The sequence below is a fragment of the Telopea speciosissima genome, chromosome 6, assembly GCF_018873765.1.
Source record: "Telopea speciosissima isolate NSW1024214 ecotype Mountain lineage chromosome 6, Tspe_v1, whole genome shotgun sequence".
Classification (NCBI taxonomy): domain Eukaryota; kingdom Viridiplantae; phylum Streptophyta; class Magnoliopsida; order Proteales; family Proteaceae; genus Telopea; species Telopea speciosissima.
The window spans coordinates 56002181-56016219 of NC_057921.1; the positions used below are offsets into that span (position 1 = coordinate 56002181).

A 14039-nucleotide genomic window follows, 5' to 3' on the forward strand; every position below is an offset into this window, starting at 1 on the left:
TTCCTCGCTGCCTCTTTCACTTGACTTCCGCCATTATCGCATCTCTTCTATGGGCCACGCGTTTCTTCTTCCAACCACATCAACATAACGAAATTTCGTTATAATTCGATCCATTGAGGGTAGTTTTGTTGGAGTGCTTCCAGATCTTGGTTGTGTCAACTGGTGTTGTCAGATTACGAAGATCACGGAGTCCGGTATGCTTTTTTCTCTTGGCTGATTCTCTCGTAATCTTATGCTCTAGGGTTGAATAAATTTGATGAATACTAGGATCATTTGTTTCTTAATTGTTCATTTTGATGAAAATGAAGGACTTTTTTGCTGGAACAGATTACTTGGGAGCTGAAATTCTTATAAGAAGTGATCAGATTTCGGGTTGATGGTTGGATTTTTGGTGTCGATCTTATTGGTTGTCTGATTGCCCGTCCAGGAGTTAAGTGGAAGCCTCTGAGCTCATTTGTTGTAGTATTTGGAGTTTTTTTCAATTTTGAGTGGTTAGTTATCTAAAATTTTGTCTCAAGAAGGTTGATTTTGATTTTTTGTTTTCTTGAAAGAACAAAGCTGTAAGTGGTCGTTATTATGTCCTGATGTCGATCATTTGGATTTATTGGTGTTTATTTGTTAAGATCGTCTGCAGAGCTGGGCCTTTCCAATTCGTTGCTTGTGGATAACTGGTGAGAAGTAGAACCTGACCCGAATTAGAGGCTTTAATTAGCAAGATGAATTTAATGCGAGGTCCCCCACCCGGAATTTTGCTTATAAAAAAGCTTCGAGGCAAGGAATGGAGCCTTAATACGTACAGATATTTTGTTCTGCTTCTTACTTTTATTGCGTATGCTTGCTACCATGCTTCTAGAAAACCTACTAGTATTGTTAAGAGTGTTTTGGATCCAGAGCCTGTCAAGGTTGGCCGTTCTTATCCTTGGCCTCTCGGTGAGGTGTTCATTAAGGAGGAAGGATTGACCAGTAATGGCTCTGGATTGCTTGGCAAGGGATGGGCCCCCTTTAATGGAGAGGATGGGACTGTGAAATTGGGTGGGATTGATGTTGCATTTCTTGCTTGTTATGCTATGGGGATGTATGTAGCGGGGCACCTTGGAGATAGGCTTGACTTACGTCTGTTCTTGACGATTGGAATGATTGGGAGTGGAATCTTTGTTGGACTTTTCGGTATGGGTTACTTTTGGAGTATCCATGTGTTCTGGTTTTATCTGGTAATGCAAATGCTCGCTGGATTGTTTCAGGCCACTGGGTGGCCTTCTGTTGTTGCTGTTATTGGTAATTGGTTTGGGAAGAGAAAAAGGGGTTTGATAATGGGTATCTGGAATGCCCATACATCTGTTGGGAATATCAGTGGGTCCTTACTTGCTGCTAGCGTCTTGCAGCATGGTTGGGGCTGGTCATTTATTCTTCCTGGTGCATTGATCATTTTGGGAGGGATAATGATATACTTATTCCTGGCTGCTTATCCCGAGGATGTATTCCTTCCTTGCCCTCATGGGTTGCACTCACAGAGCAAGGGAGATGCAGTGTGTAAAGATGAGGAAGCTCAGATGCCAAAAGGGAATATGGTGGAAGCTGAAACAAGTAGTCTCAGTCGAGGTGGATCAATGAGTAGAGGCAGTGCCGTTGGGCTCATTGAAGCTTTGTTCATACCAGGAGTGATACCATTTGCAATGTGTCTTTTCTTCTCAAAGCTTGTGGCATACACATTCCTATATTGGTTGCCTTTCTATCTGAGTCAGACAGGTATTTTTTTTCTGTCCTCAAAATTTGAAACAGATGACTTCTTTAATTTGATTATTTTAGCGTACTGGTCAAGCTCTTGCTTTTGGGAAATGGCATGAACTATTGTCTTAGAGTCGGACATTGGACAATGTGGTTCTTATTTGTGCAAAACTGACATAAAACTCTATTGGCTAAGTAGAAGAAGTCAGAATAGTCAAAATACAGGGGAACTGTAGTATACATCAAAACTATGTAGGAAGGGGGTACCAGCCTTTAAAACTTCATTGTTCTTTGCTGTAACAGAAAGAAAATTCGTCTCCATATATCTGTTCATTTTTGTTGAGAAGAAATTATATTTGAGGCAAGCTGATAATTTTCATCATTACAATGAACAAATTTAGTTACAGGTGTTAAATGGACACCCATTGCATGATTACCTCATGGATGTGACCCTATTAGGTAGAATGCTTTCGTTTTTCGGGGTAACTGTATGCTTTGTGGCATTGTGCTCATTTTGCGTTTCATTGTTGGGTGGAGGATAAGTATATGTGAACATGAAATCGGTAGTACAGAGAAATATGATTTCTGATTCCTAGTATTTTCAGTTATTTTTATTTGTTATTTTATTATAATTAAATTAAGGTAGTGTTTGGATATGCTTTTGGAAAGTTTTTTGGCTTTAGAAAACAAGAAAGCAACAAATCTTGCTTCTGGACGTCAATGTTGCTTCCAGAAGTTTACACAAACATGGCCTTAAATTTTGGTGCTTTTCAACTGTAGCAGTTATGGTGTAGGGTATTCGATTATGTTCCAGCAATATGGTGAACATGGTCTGCGGTTTAAAGCTCGGAATTGAGTATGGGATCGATCTCCATCGATTCTGAGTCGAATTGTCCCGGAATTGGCTGGGAATCGGCCGGACTCGACCTGACTCGGTTGGACTCAGGTACACATAGAAATAGGTTTAATCAGAATCAGACCCGGTCGATTCCGAGTCCATTCGGCTGATTCAGCCGATTACAATCAGAGTTTTAAAACCATGACTGGGTCATACCATCTATCCTGTACCCAGATCTAGAATGATGAGACTTGACAAGGCCTGAAAGTCTGAAACCCATTAATGCTCCTAAGGTGCCATCTATCCCATAACCAGACTTGGAGTTGGAGTTGACAAAAACTGAACCCCATTGATATTCCTGAGTTTTGTATCTATCTAAAGCCAGATGGTTAAATACTGTCTACCATGCTTAAACCTGTGCGCTCAGTTTCTCTTTGGTTCCAGATTTCACTGGATGAAGTTTAGTAAAAACTTTTCTGGTTTCATTTATTAATCTATTTGGTGAAATTTATTGAAACTTTCGATGTTACTTCTGTGGTCTATATCCTGCTTTTTCTCACTAATTGGAGTAGAAGTTACTATATTTGGCATGATTGGATGTCTGGTCGCTGCATCCTTTACACTGCTACTCAGGTATTTCAAGTGCTAGAATGAACCATGCTTTATTCTCTCCAATGTCTTTCTGGTGACTTACATGTTTACATTTTTTGTAGTTCTTGTGGAAATTGGCTAACTACAATGGTTTCATTATCACAAAATGAAGGGGTGGGGGAACTGATAGTTGTTATGCAACAAAAAATGGGTGAGCTCTTTTAGGTTTTATCAACAAAGTGAAGATAAATTATGGTATAGAGAAATTAGGTAAAGATTGAATGATTGTGAAATTTTGGGCTGCTTGAATCAATTAAGAGATTGTTGATTTAATAAGCATTATCCACTGAGATTTCCAAGATGAGTATGACACTTTTAAATGGTATTTCCAAAACCAGGCTTTGTCCTGCATGTATAGTTCTTGCCTTATTATCGAAAAGGTTGAAGGGGAATCCTGAAGAAATGAGTGTTATAAGAATGGGGAACAAAAAATTACAGGTACGTTTAGAGGACCTAAATTCTATATCTATGGTTGGAGTCATACATCGCTTGATCAAGTTTGGTATTGTATACTTGATACAACCAACCAACCTAGATTCCAGATTAGGAATCAATCAAATTGGCTGCTCCATAGGCTCAGGTCTGATTTTTTGATTAAACACGGTTGAAAAGGCATTCTGGTTTGTTAGTTTCAGTAGCCTGCAATAGGAAAAGAAAGAAAAGATATATGGGGCTATCACGGGACAGTGAACAATACTTGTGAATAATAGTAATAGTAATAGTAATGGTTTATATCCTATGCTTCGTTTATTATATGTTGGCTTTCTCATATTAGGTCACTACTAGCAACTATTATGGTGTATCCATATAAGCATAATTATATAAAATTAATATTGCTATATAATATATAGTCATATACTACGAGCCTAGGTGGGCACCTTGTTGCCTAGGCACCTCTTCAACACCTTGGGTCACCTAGTCTCCTTGACAACTATGGTTCTGATATAGAATTTGTAGGTAAGAGGTGGTTAATATTGCCTATATTCCTCAGTATGTAGTTTTAACCAAATCTTCCTACCAGCTGCAAGAGGATGCTTGTTGCTTCTTACTTCACCGTTCAATTTATCGTGCATGTAATGCTTTATTGCCTTTTACCAGATATTGTGAAGGACATCAGTGGCTGTTTTTATGGGCAATTTATGTTTGTGAACTTTTTCTTGAGTCTAATATATTTGTTTGTATGCTTATATGCCATTGTTATTTTGCAGAGATTGGAGGAGAGTATATGTCAGTCAAGTCTGCTGGAAATCTTTCTACTCTGTTTGATGTCGGTGGAATAGTAGGTGGAATCCTTGCTGGCTACATATCTGATAGACTTAAGGCTCGGGCCATTACGGCTGCTAGCTTCATGTATGCTGCAATTCCTTCTATCCTCCTGTACCGCTCATATGGGAGTATTTCTAAGTCCATGAACATTGTATTGATGATGATTACTGGTTTATTTGTGAATGGGCCCTATGCACTAATTACAACTGCAGTTTCTGCTGATCTTGGCACCCACAGCTCTCTGAAGGGTGATGCTCGAGCACTTGCTACCGTGACTGCCATTATTGATGGCACTGGATCAGTTGGTGCCGCACTTGGGCCTTTTCTTACTGGTTTTATTTCAAAAAAGGGATGGGATGAGGTTTTTCTTATGCTTATTATTGGGGCTCTTATTGCTGGTCTTCTTTTATCACGATTGGTAATGGGAGAAATTCAAGAAAAAACTGGCAAACAGAAGCCTCATTCTGGTGTTCCAAGGCAACAGGGAGTTGAAGGTATTATGCAAACACTTGTTATATTTCTATTTATTTCTTTTGGTTTGTTATATGTCAGTATAATTGAAATCTTGTTCGTTTCATACTACAAAGAGGAAAATAAACAATTTTATGGAATTAGTTGTTATTAGCCCATTGATCTCGCGGTGTTGCCTTTTAAATCTTTGATTACGGGCTTGTGAAGTCAAATCAAGACCAGCTATTATCTCCATGAGTAGACTGCTTTAGTGGGATATGCCCTATGTGCATTGATGAGATGATCATAGTCATCAGAAAAGAACCTTTAATGGATCATAAGGTGTAGAAAGGTGGTGAGATTCGTTTTGTTCTTGGCGATTGAAGAGTCTTTGTGCCTGGACAATGGGTTCTACCATCAATTGTGAGTAAGGAGTAGATAGCCCGAAGCCCCTCTACGATGGGAGGAGGTTCCCCTTATTTTTAAGATATGAGACGTAGGCTCATGAGCTGTATTTACAAATCCCTTTTTTGATTCATTATGTATTATTTTCTTTTTTGAGTAATCTATAATAATGGAGAATATAGCTGTTCTAATTTTGACAATATCTTCCCTTGTCCTTTGATTAAGTGTTTAGGTTTTGCTGATCATATCCGTTCTTTTCTTCTCTTATTCTTTGTTTTCAGTTTCTGCATCTCAACCTCTCTTGAGGGATCAAAGATGACAATCAGGTATGGAGCCACAAGCTATTTCCAAGAGTCAGGAACAGGTGGCAAACAAGAAACAAAGGTATAAAGCGTATGCATGAAATAATGAATGTTTGGGAAAATTTTTATGGCTTTTATTGTGTAGTGGGACATTGTGTGTTAAAACTGTATTATATATATAATTCTTGATCTGCAGTATCATGTTCCTTTTTACTGAGATTACTACATTTCATTATCATGACCTAGTTATATTTTGGATGATACATCTCTCTGTGGAGCTTTCATTACTTTTCTTTTTTATTGATATGAATTTGGCAGTACTGCTTCAGAAGACTAGAAATCTTTTGTCAAACCAACTTTCACACCATTGTAGAATCTTAGATTCTACGATTCTCTTCCCTCCCCAAAAGACTGATCAACGGATATAGAAGAAAAGAGATGAAAATAGGGGGGGGCATTTCAGTTAATATCCCCCAAAAGGCACTCTAGTCCAGCCAATTTGCAGTAGCAATTATTAATAATTATGGTTTTGGATGTGGTCCATTGGGGCAAATTTTTCGAAGAACAAGCTTTGTACAGTAAGTGACCTAGATGATAGTTGAAGAACACTATGAGGTTGATTTGGTGACGGAATGAATATCATCAAGTCTCCCAACAGAAGATGTTCCAATTAACGGGGTATGCATCAAAATCTTTGGGACCCGGTTAGTTGGGAGGATACAGGTCAATTCTTTTCCACATTAACCCTAGTCTGGCCCATTTTTGCATTACATGAAATAATAGGAAATTTCAGATGTACTCAATTTTTTCTTTGGTTTTCTTGGCAAATTTCTTTGATTTTATTTGTTCAGTAAGGATTAAATTCTAGTTTTGGTGTTCTTCATATCCTGAATTCGCAGGACTTTGATTGCACCGATGATAAGATTCTGGGTATGGAAATGTGGATGTCCCCCTGCCCCTCCTCCCCCAATCTGAATCCGATATGTCAATGCACCTAGGCTAGGATAGATGGTTTAGGACAATTCTCCCGGGAACACGGTTTAAAAAATTGGGAATCAGATCTGTGAATCTGCTGATTCTAATTGGAATTGGCGATGACCCATTCCAATTCTGACTGATATGATACGGCCAATTCATGCCAAGGAACCCTAGAATCGGTGTGTTTTCAAATTTGAGGGCTGATTCTAGGGTTCTTAGGACTGAATCAGAATTGGCAGGGATAGATTTGATCCCAGATTTTGTATTTTAAAACACTGCCTGGAAAGCATCAAATGAGCATTTACTGTAGATGAATCCCGAAAGTTCATCTTAAGTTTAAGGTGTTCTTAAGGAAAGTCTTAGGTGGTGGTGTTTAACTCGAAAGAAATCACCTTCCTTTGGTAATTTTGATGCTACTTGTGTTCTTTGTAATCCAGAAATTGAATCTGATTTGCATATTTCTCTCTTGTCGATTCTGTAAGTATGTGTGATTTGCAAGGCCTTTGGGTGTGAGGATAGAAGCTTTCCAAACACCTTCTATATTGCATCTTTTTCACTCTTTTGTGTCTGATACTCTGATATCAATGGGTCTAAAGAAAGTATGATAAGTCCAATTTATTTGTTGCTTCCATAACTTTCTATTTCTTTTGAAATGCCCATAATCTATATGTTTTCCGTCATGCTACTCCTAATCCTTTGGCTTTGGCTGTGTTATCTAGTATTCAGAAAGGGACTGCTGTTTTAAATCTTTTTCAATTCCCCACCTTCCCAGTATGAACAATTTTCATCTCCCTTGGGCATTTTAGACCTACCAACCACGGATCATCCACAATCTTAATCTCACATGGCTTTTACGATCCATTTACTGTTAAATCTGGGTGGGCTTCTATTATATTGTTTCATAACTTTGTGTGAGAATTCTGGATTTTGACACTACAGGATGTAAGGAAGAAGCTCTAGTCAAAGGACTTCAACAGGGATTACAAGGAGCAATGCAGATTTCAAGATGGTAGAGATATGGATAGACTCGACAGAGGAGGTATGGTTGTTTCATCACATTAATCATGCGTGTTGGCCATGGATGCTGGTTTCACTGATTTTGATTGTTTCACAAAGGTTGACTAAGTTCAGTTCTGTAAATATATATGTACTAAGATTAGTGGGATCATGTTCTTAATTTCTCAGTTTTTTTTTTTTTTGTTTTTTTGGGGTTAATTTCTTAGTTACGTTAAAATGAGTAGTGATTCTTAAAATTGAGAAGTGAATAAATTTTGATTTGACACATAACAGCTTCAAAGGAGCAAAAAGTCTTATAAGACCTATTTTGAAGAATCAAATGTGTGATAAAAATTCTAGTAAAAATTGGTTTTTAGAGAAGCAAAACCCTTGGAAATATTCCGAAGATGCGAATACAGCAGCCATTGGCTGGTATCAACAACCGTGTAGAATCAAAACCCATAGAATGAACTATGACTACTCATTTGACTTTGGGCATTTATTGGTACAATTTGAGCTTAAAATGAGTAAAGGAAATAGTTAAAAAAAAAATACAAAAGTCATTTTGTATTTTATATTTATATTCATTTAATATAAATGGTATTTTAATAATTTTACTAAAATTTTGAATCGAAGTTTGAGAAACTTGTGCAGGCATTGGCATATACACTTTCATGTAGTAGTCTTCCTACAGAGCTGGAATTGCAGAGCTATATTTTGTCACTTGGTTGGCTCCATTTGATTGGAAACTTGACAGGTGGGTAGGGATCTTGTGACGACCCATCTGTCTATAAAATTTGGGCCTACACCTCAAGCCATGTGTCATGGCAAACCACCAGATAAATTTATTTGGCCCATTAATAAAAATTTAATAATTCACCGTAAAAAATCAATTAATATTCTATATATCATTTTTGGGAGAATGTTCTCTGTGTCGGGGGCACAGGCTGTGCTCAGAGACATGGGGGGTGGGCGCAATGACCACCCTACCCCCTTGAGTGGCAGGTTCATGTGTCTGGGCGCAGCCTGTGCTGCGGCACAGAGAACATGAGCCCATTATTTTTTTTCGTGTTGCAACCATAATAGATAGGGGTGCAAGTATAGTACAAAAACTCGTTTCGTTGAGATTGAGATTTTGAGAATTTTGAGTATATCGGTCGAGTTAAAACGAAATGCAACATCAAATTGAAAAAATGCAATGTTTTAAAAATTTTGGAAATTTTGGTCATCTCGTTTTGGAAATTTCGGTCATTTTGGCATTTTAAACCCATAGAAAAAATATCATATTTTGACGAAATTTCGGTCGGACCGAAACACCAAAACGAAATGAGATTTTAAACCTTGGGTGCAAGTGTGGCCTTGTTGGCCCAAACCTGTCCTAAGCCTAAACAGGGCCTGTTCTGAGATACTTGGCCAGAGGGTAGGTCAGGGCTGTAAATTTCTGGCCCTGAGTCAGGGTTGAGGCCTCAAGCTAAGCCCGACCCTATTTTAAGTTATAATATAGAATATGAGAAAAAGATCTCTACTTGGTGGTGTTTCCTACGCCCTCTCACAGGGTACTTTGAGATGACGCCTTTGCCCCTTGGGTAGATACCCAGGCGTGCTCACCCATTGGCCCAGATGCTTTTGCTGAGACTAAGAAACCAAGTAGAGATCTCTTGCCCATAAAATATGTACATTGTTATATTATAAACTTTAATGTCACATATATTTTGTTATATAATATATTATATATGAATATAATAAATGATAATATATTTTATTTTATGTAAAATTAACAATTTTCTCCCCTACCCGGCTAACTCAATCCTGTCCATGCATCTCTTCCTTCCCTTACTCCATGATCAGGGCCAATCACGGTCAGCCCGACTTGACCCTAAGGGTGGGTTAGGGGTTAAATTTTCAAGGCGTTGAGTCAGGGTCGGGTTGGGCCTGGGCCCAGCTAAGGGGACTTAGGGTTAAGCTGGGGCTTTAAAAAGCCTAGCCCAATCCGATCCTGTTGCGTCCCTAATAATAGACATCACTATTCCCCAAAATCATCGGCTGGGTGGAGTCATTAGTCACAGTATTATTCATCGTCCTACGGTGCTACCCTTCATGAGGCACCAGGTCATTATAACACTGCATAGTATGTAGCCCATGGTTCCCATATGATAATGCATGCATGGCATGTCTGTAAAACCTAACACTACGCAGAGAAGAATGGAAAAAATGCAAAACAAAACTCACACAGTACGCACAAGGATTTACGTGGTTCGATAAGGTTGGCTTACGTCCACGGTGAGATGAGATCTGTTTCACTATCAATGGCGAATAGCGTTACAGTCTCTCGTCCTCACGCCTCTCTCAGATTTTCGTTATAGAGAAAGAACTCTCACTACAGGTTTATAGTGAAACCCTAGCGGCCCATGGAGATTCCACACAGCAGTCCAATCATCAGAAAATCAAGGCACCAATCCTCAACATGAATAACCCCGATTCTCTCAAATTTGTTTTTTGGACATCTATTTTCCACTAAGAAAAACCACTCGGGTGAATCTGGGTAAGCCGAATCAGCTACTACGCTCCGCTCTCCCAACCCCATCGTCGAACCACACACTGTTGTGTCCGCATCATCATCCTAGCAAACCAACTTCCCAGCTTTGCCTACATTGAACAGGGAAGAGGACTCTCACAGTAGCTTTTAAATCTCATTGAATTATTCGAATTAATGGAAAAATAGAAATAAATAAATTCAGTTCCTTCATAAAATGAGAAGCATGATCTGAGAAATATTCATTAAATTAATCAAGGACAAATAGAGGAAAATGGTGATTCCTGTGAATCCTTGAGAAGGTTCTGATCTCCTGGACAAACAGAGGAAATGGCTGGTCATAATCTGTTCTGCTTCCAAAAAGAGGTTCTATGGACAATTTTATTTTTGTAAGACCTAAAATAGGAAAAATTGAAGCACTATGGATTGGTCTTGAATCAGGTTAGTCTTTGAGAACACATTTCATGTAAGGTGGGGAATTTGAATTTCTTTCATGGGTTTAACCATTGATAAGAACTACGAGGTCAAGTTTCATTTAAACTAATTATTTTGACGGACTGTTTTGACGTAGATGGTAAGTAAAAAGACAGTAGGAACTAGAACCAAGAGTGCATTAGCAATAAATACGAGATTATTTATTTCCATAATAGTTTTTCATTGTTTTTTTTTTTTTTTCAACTTCACAACTAACTCGGGATCTAATCCCATAGAGATGATAAATCTTTCTCCTGTAAATTCAATGGGATGAATTGCATCCCATGTTTGTTTGAAATATATACAAAAATGGTTCTGGATTATAATTCGATTTTTCGGATCCATCTCACTCCAATCGCTCGATCCTTTCCACCTATAGGTAATTCTAGACAAGTTTTCTTTGAAGTGGATACTTGAATGCCACGTATGGCTAATAATAATCTATCTTCCGGAGCATATAATGATTTTTTCGCCATCTGAAGCATTAATTTACCTACTATAATATCACCCCTTTCTATCAAAATCATTGCAATGGATGTTCGATCTCAAAGAAAAAGAAGAGATTTTCGGAAAATAGGGTATTATGACCTAATAAAGAATCAAATTTATTTAAATATTCCCTTTATTCTATATTTACTCAAAAAAGATGCACAACTTGAGAAGCAAAATTAGATGGGAACTCTCTTAGAAAGACGCCTAAGTCCTTGGCCAAAGAACCCCATCGTCTTATGAGTACGAGGGGGAATGGAATATACCTCCTTTAAGGTTGTTTGATGCCCTGTCTAGTACTTCACTACCTCTCCTACTTATATATATGGTTTTTTTTTAAGGCAAAATCCTATTTATTATTTGTTATAACCTTATTGGGGAAAAAAAGTAACGGTGTCCTATCCCCAAAAGGATCCTGTCCAACACCTTGCCCGGGTTGCATGTGCAGCGCGGACACAGTGAGGTGTGAAAAGACCGCTTCACCCCTATTCAGACAAGACGCTTAGGTAAGGGTGAGGCGGTCTTTTCACGCCTCACTGTGTCCGACGCTGCACTTGTAGCCCGACAAAGTGCTGGACAGGAGCCGAATCCCTCCTATCAAACTTCAACCTAATTAAAACAACTGTTCTTCAGACCACTGTACCCCTGTTAGCGTGTTCCACCCAAGTAAATCAACCCAATGTATTTGATCCACACTTATGCTCTAACTGCGACGTAGAACCTGGGTCACAAAACCCCGTTGCATTTGCTAATAATGGGCCCACCCATGTAACACACGTACGGCTCGATCAACAATTGGAAGGAATGGCAAAACTGTAAATATTTCAAGTTGTTAGGGGAATGGCAGTCTTGTGTAACACCAATTTCTAAGGTTTAACTTGGTAAGTAAAGAAGAGGGTATATAACAGGAATTAATATTTATTGTTCACGGACAGACTAGGTGATGACACAAAATAAGGATAAAGGCTGAATTAGTTAGGCACAAACGAAGGAAGTGTCAAAGTAGAGATGTCAATCGATATTTGAAAATTCGTATTTGATTTGCGTTTGTAATTGAATACGAATATGATTATAGGGGTGGCTTGCTTTGGGTTTGGTGCATTTCATGTAACAGGCTTGTATGATCCTGGAATATGGGTGTCCGATCCTTATGGACTAACCGGAAAAGTACGACCTGTAAATCCAGTGTGGGGCGTGAAAGGTTTTGATCCTTTTGTTCAAAGAGGAATAACCTCTCATCGTATTGCAGCAGGGACATTGGGCATATTAGCAGGCCTATTCCATCTTAGTGTCCGACCACCCTAAGGTCTATACAAAGGATTACGTTGCCCTTAAGACTTTCTAAGAATCTCATGAGTGACGAGCCTGCATCGAGCGGTTGTAGGCTAAAGTTTCGTTCTAACTCCGAGAGGATGCTTCAAATCCCAAGCGAAAAATCTTGTCTGGCTCAAAAGAACCCCTATCCGAGTGATTATTATCCGATTCATTTAGCAATATGATGGTAATAAAATCTCTGAAATATATCTTTATGTCCGTCTATCCTTTTAATTACTTTGTTGGATTTTGTTATCTTATTTATACAATTTTATAAGTTAAGATAATGTGATTCTTTTCTATATTTCTATTGGTTTATATATATATTGTTTTATGCAATGTGATACATGGAATCACATAGCTATGTGAGAAAATCAAAGACTAAGAAGAGTAGAAGAAAGGGTAGTTGTTGAGCTCTCAAAGTCTCAATCGTAGCAATCATCATAAAGACGCTAAAGATGTCAACGGATAATCGAAAACTCATATTTGATCCGCGTTCATATCCATTTTAGGAGAATCCGTATTAAAAAAAATCACTATCCGGAAGCTATCTGAATCCGTCTGAAATCCGATAGGATATTTTTCGAATTTGTCGGAATATAAATGGATACGAATATGATAATGCCACTATCCCACCGAATTCGATCTGTTTACATCTATCGCTACTCCCTTCCCTCTTGATGTTCGATGTCGTTTTTAGTTCCATAAAAAATAAAAAAAAAAGGTTTGGTTTCATGGTTGGCGGTGAAGTGCAGATTAACAACCAAAAGGAAGGTAGCACTATGGGGAATGGCCGTTGACACTAGATGTGTTCTGTGCAATGCTGGAACAGAAACCATGGATCATATCTTTTTCAATTGCCCATTTACTACTATGATATGGAAGGAGATTCTGAAAATAAATGGGCATGAAAGGGAATCCCTTGCTACCTGGGTGGATGAGGTCTCTTGGCTATCTTCTCATTTTAAGGGAGACTCTCTCCTTTGTAGTGTGAAAAAGTTCTTCTTTGTGGTGACGGTGTATCGTGTTTGGCAGGAACGAAATGCAAGAGCCTTTCATGATGAAGCGAGCTCACCATTGTCGGTTCTTCATCAGATCCTCTAGGACACTAGAGGGCTTTTCTCTGAGTTAGACTCTCAAGTCCAAGACAACAATAGAAACCATTTTTTTTAGCAGATGGGGCATCCATGTATCTCTTAGTTTATGTCAGGTTGTTACTTATACTTGGCCCTGTCCACTCGAGGAATGGTTTGCAATCAATTGTGATGAGCCAGTGCATGGTGAAGTTGGAGGTTATGGTGCCATTGGGTGAAACTCCTCAAGCGCTGCGGTATTCATTTGCTCTAGCAGGGGGTGTCTACGAGAAGAATTGAATGTGGTGATAACTGAGCTCCTGGCTATTAAGTCAGGGTTGGTGAAAGCCAAAGCGTTGAACCTATTGCAAATTCAGGTTCGTTTTGATTCCTTGTTGGCTATCCGAATGATCACGGGGCACTATCAGGTTCCATGGTTTGCCATGGGGTTGATAGAGGATATACACATGTTGAGAGATTCCTTTCGCAGCTATAGCTTCGCACACCATGTGAGAGAGATTAATTGTTGTGCCGACTTCTTAGTT

General features: G+C 38.7%; 1 protein-coding gene across 1 annotated transcript; it reads left to right on the plus strand.

Annotated features, from left to right (window-relative positions):
- Nucleotides 1–443: 443 nt before the first annotated feature.
- Nucleotides 444–5754, plus strand: LOC122663703 (putative glycerol-3-phosphate transporter 4). The gene is made up of 3 exons (XM_043859331.1): nucleotides 444–1746; nucleotides 4423–4974; nucleotides 5617–5754. The coding sequence occupies exons 1-3, from the start codon at nucleotides 717–719 to the stop codon at nucleotides 5652–5654; spliced, it is 1620 nt and encodes a 539-aa protein (XP_043715266.1). The 5' UTR covers nucleotides 444–716; the 3' UTR covers nucleotides 5655–5754.
- The last annotated feature ends 8285 nt before the right edge of the window (nucleotides 5755–14039 follow it).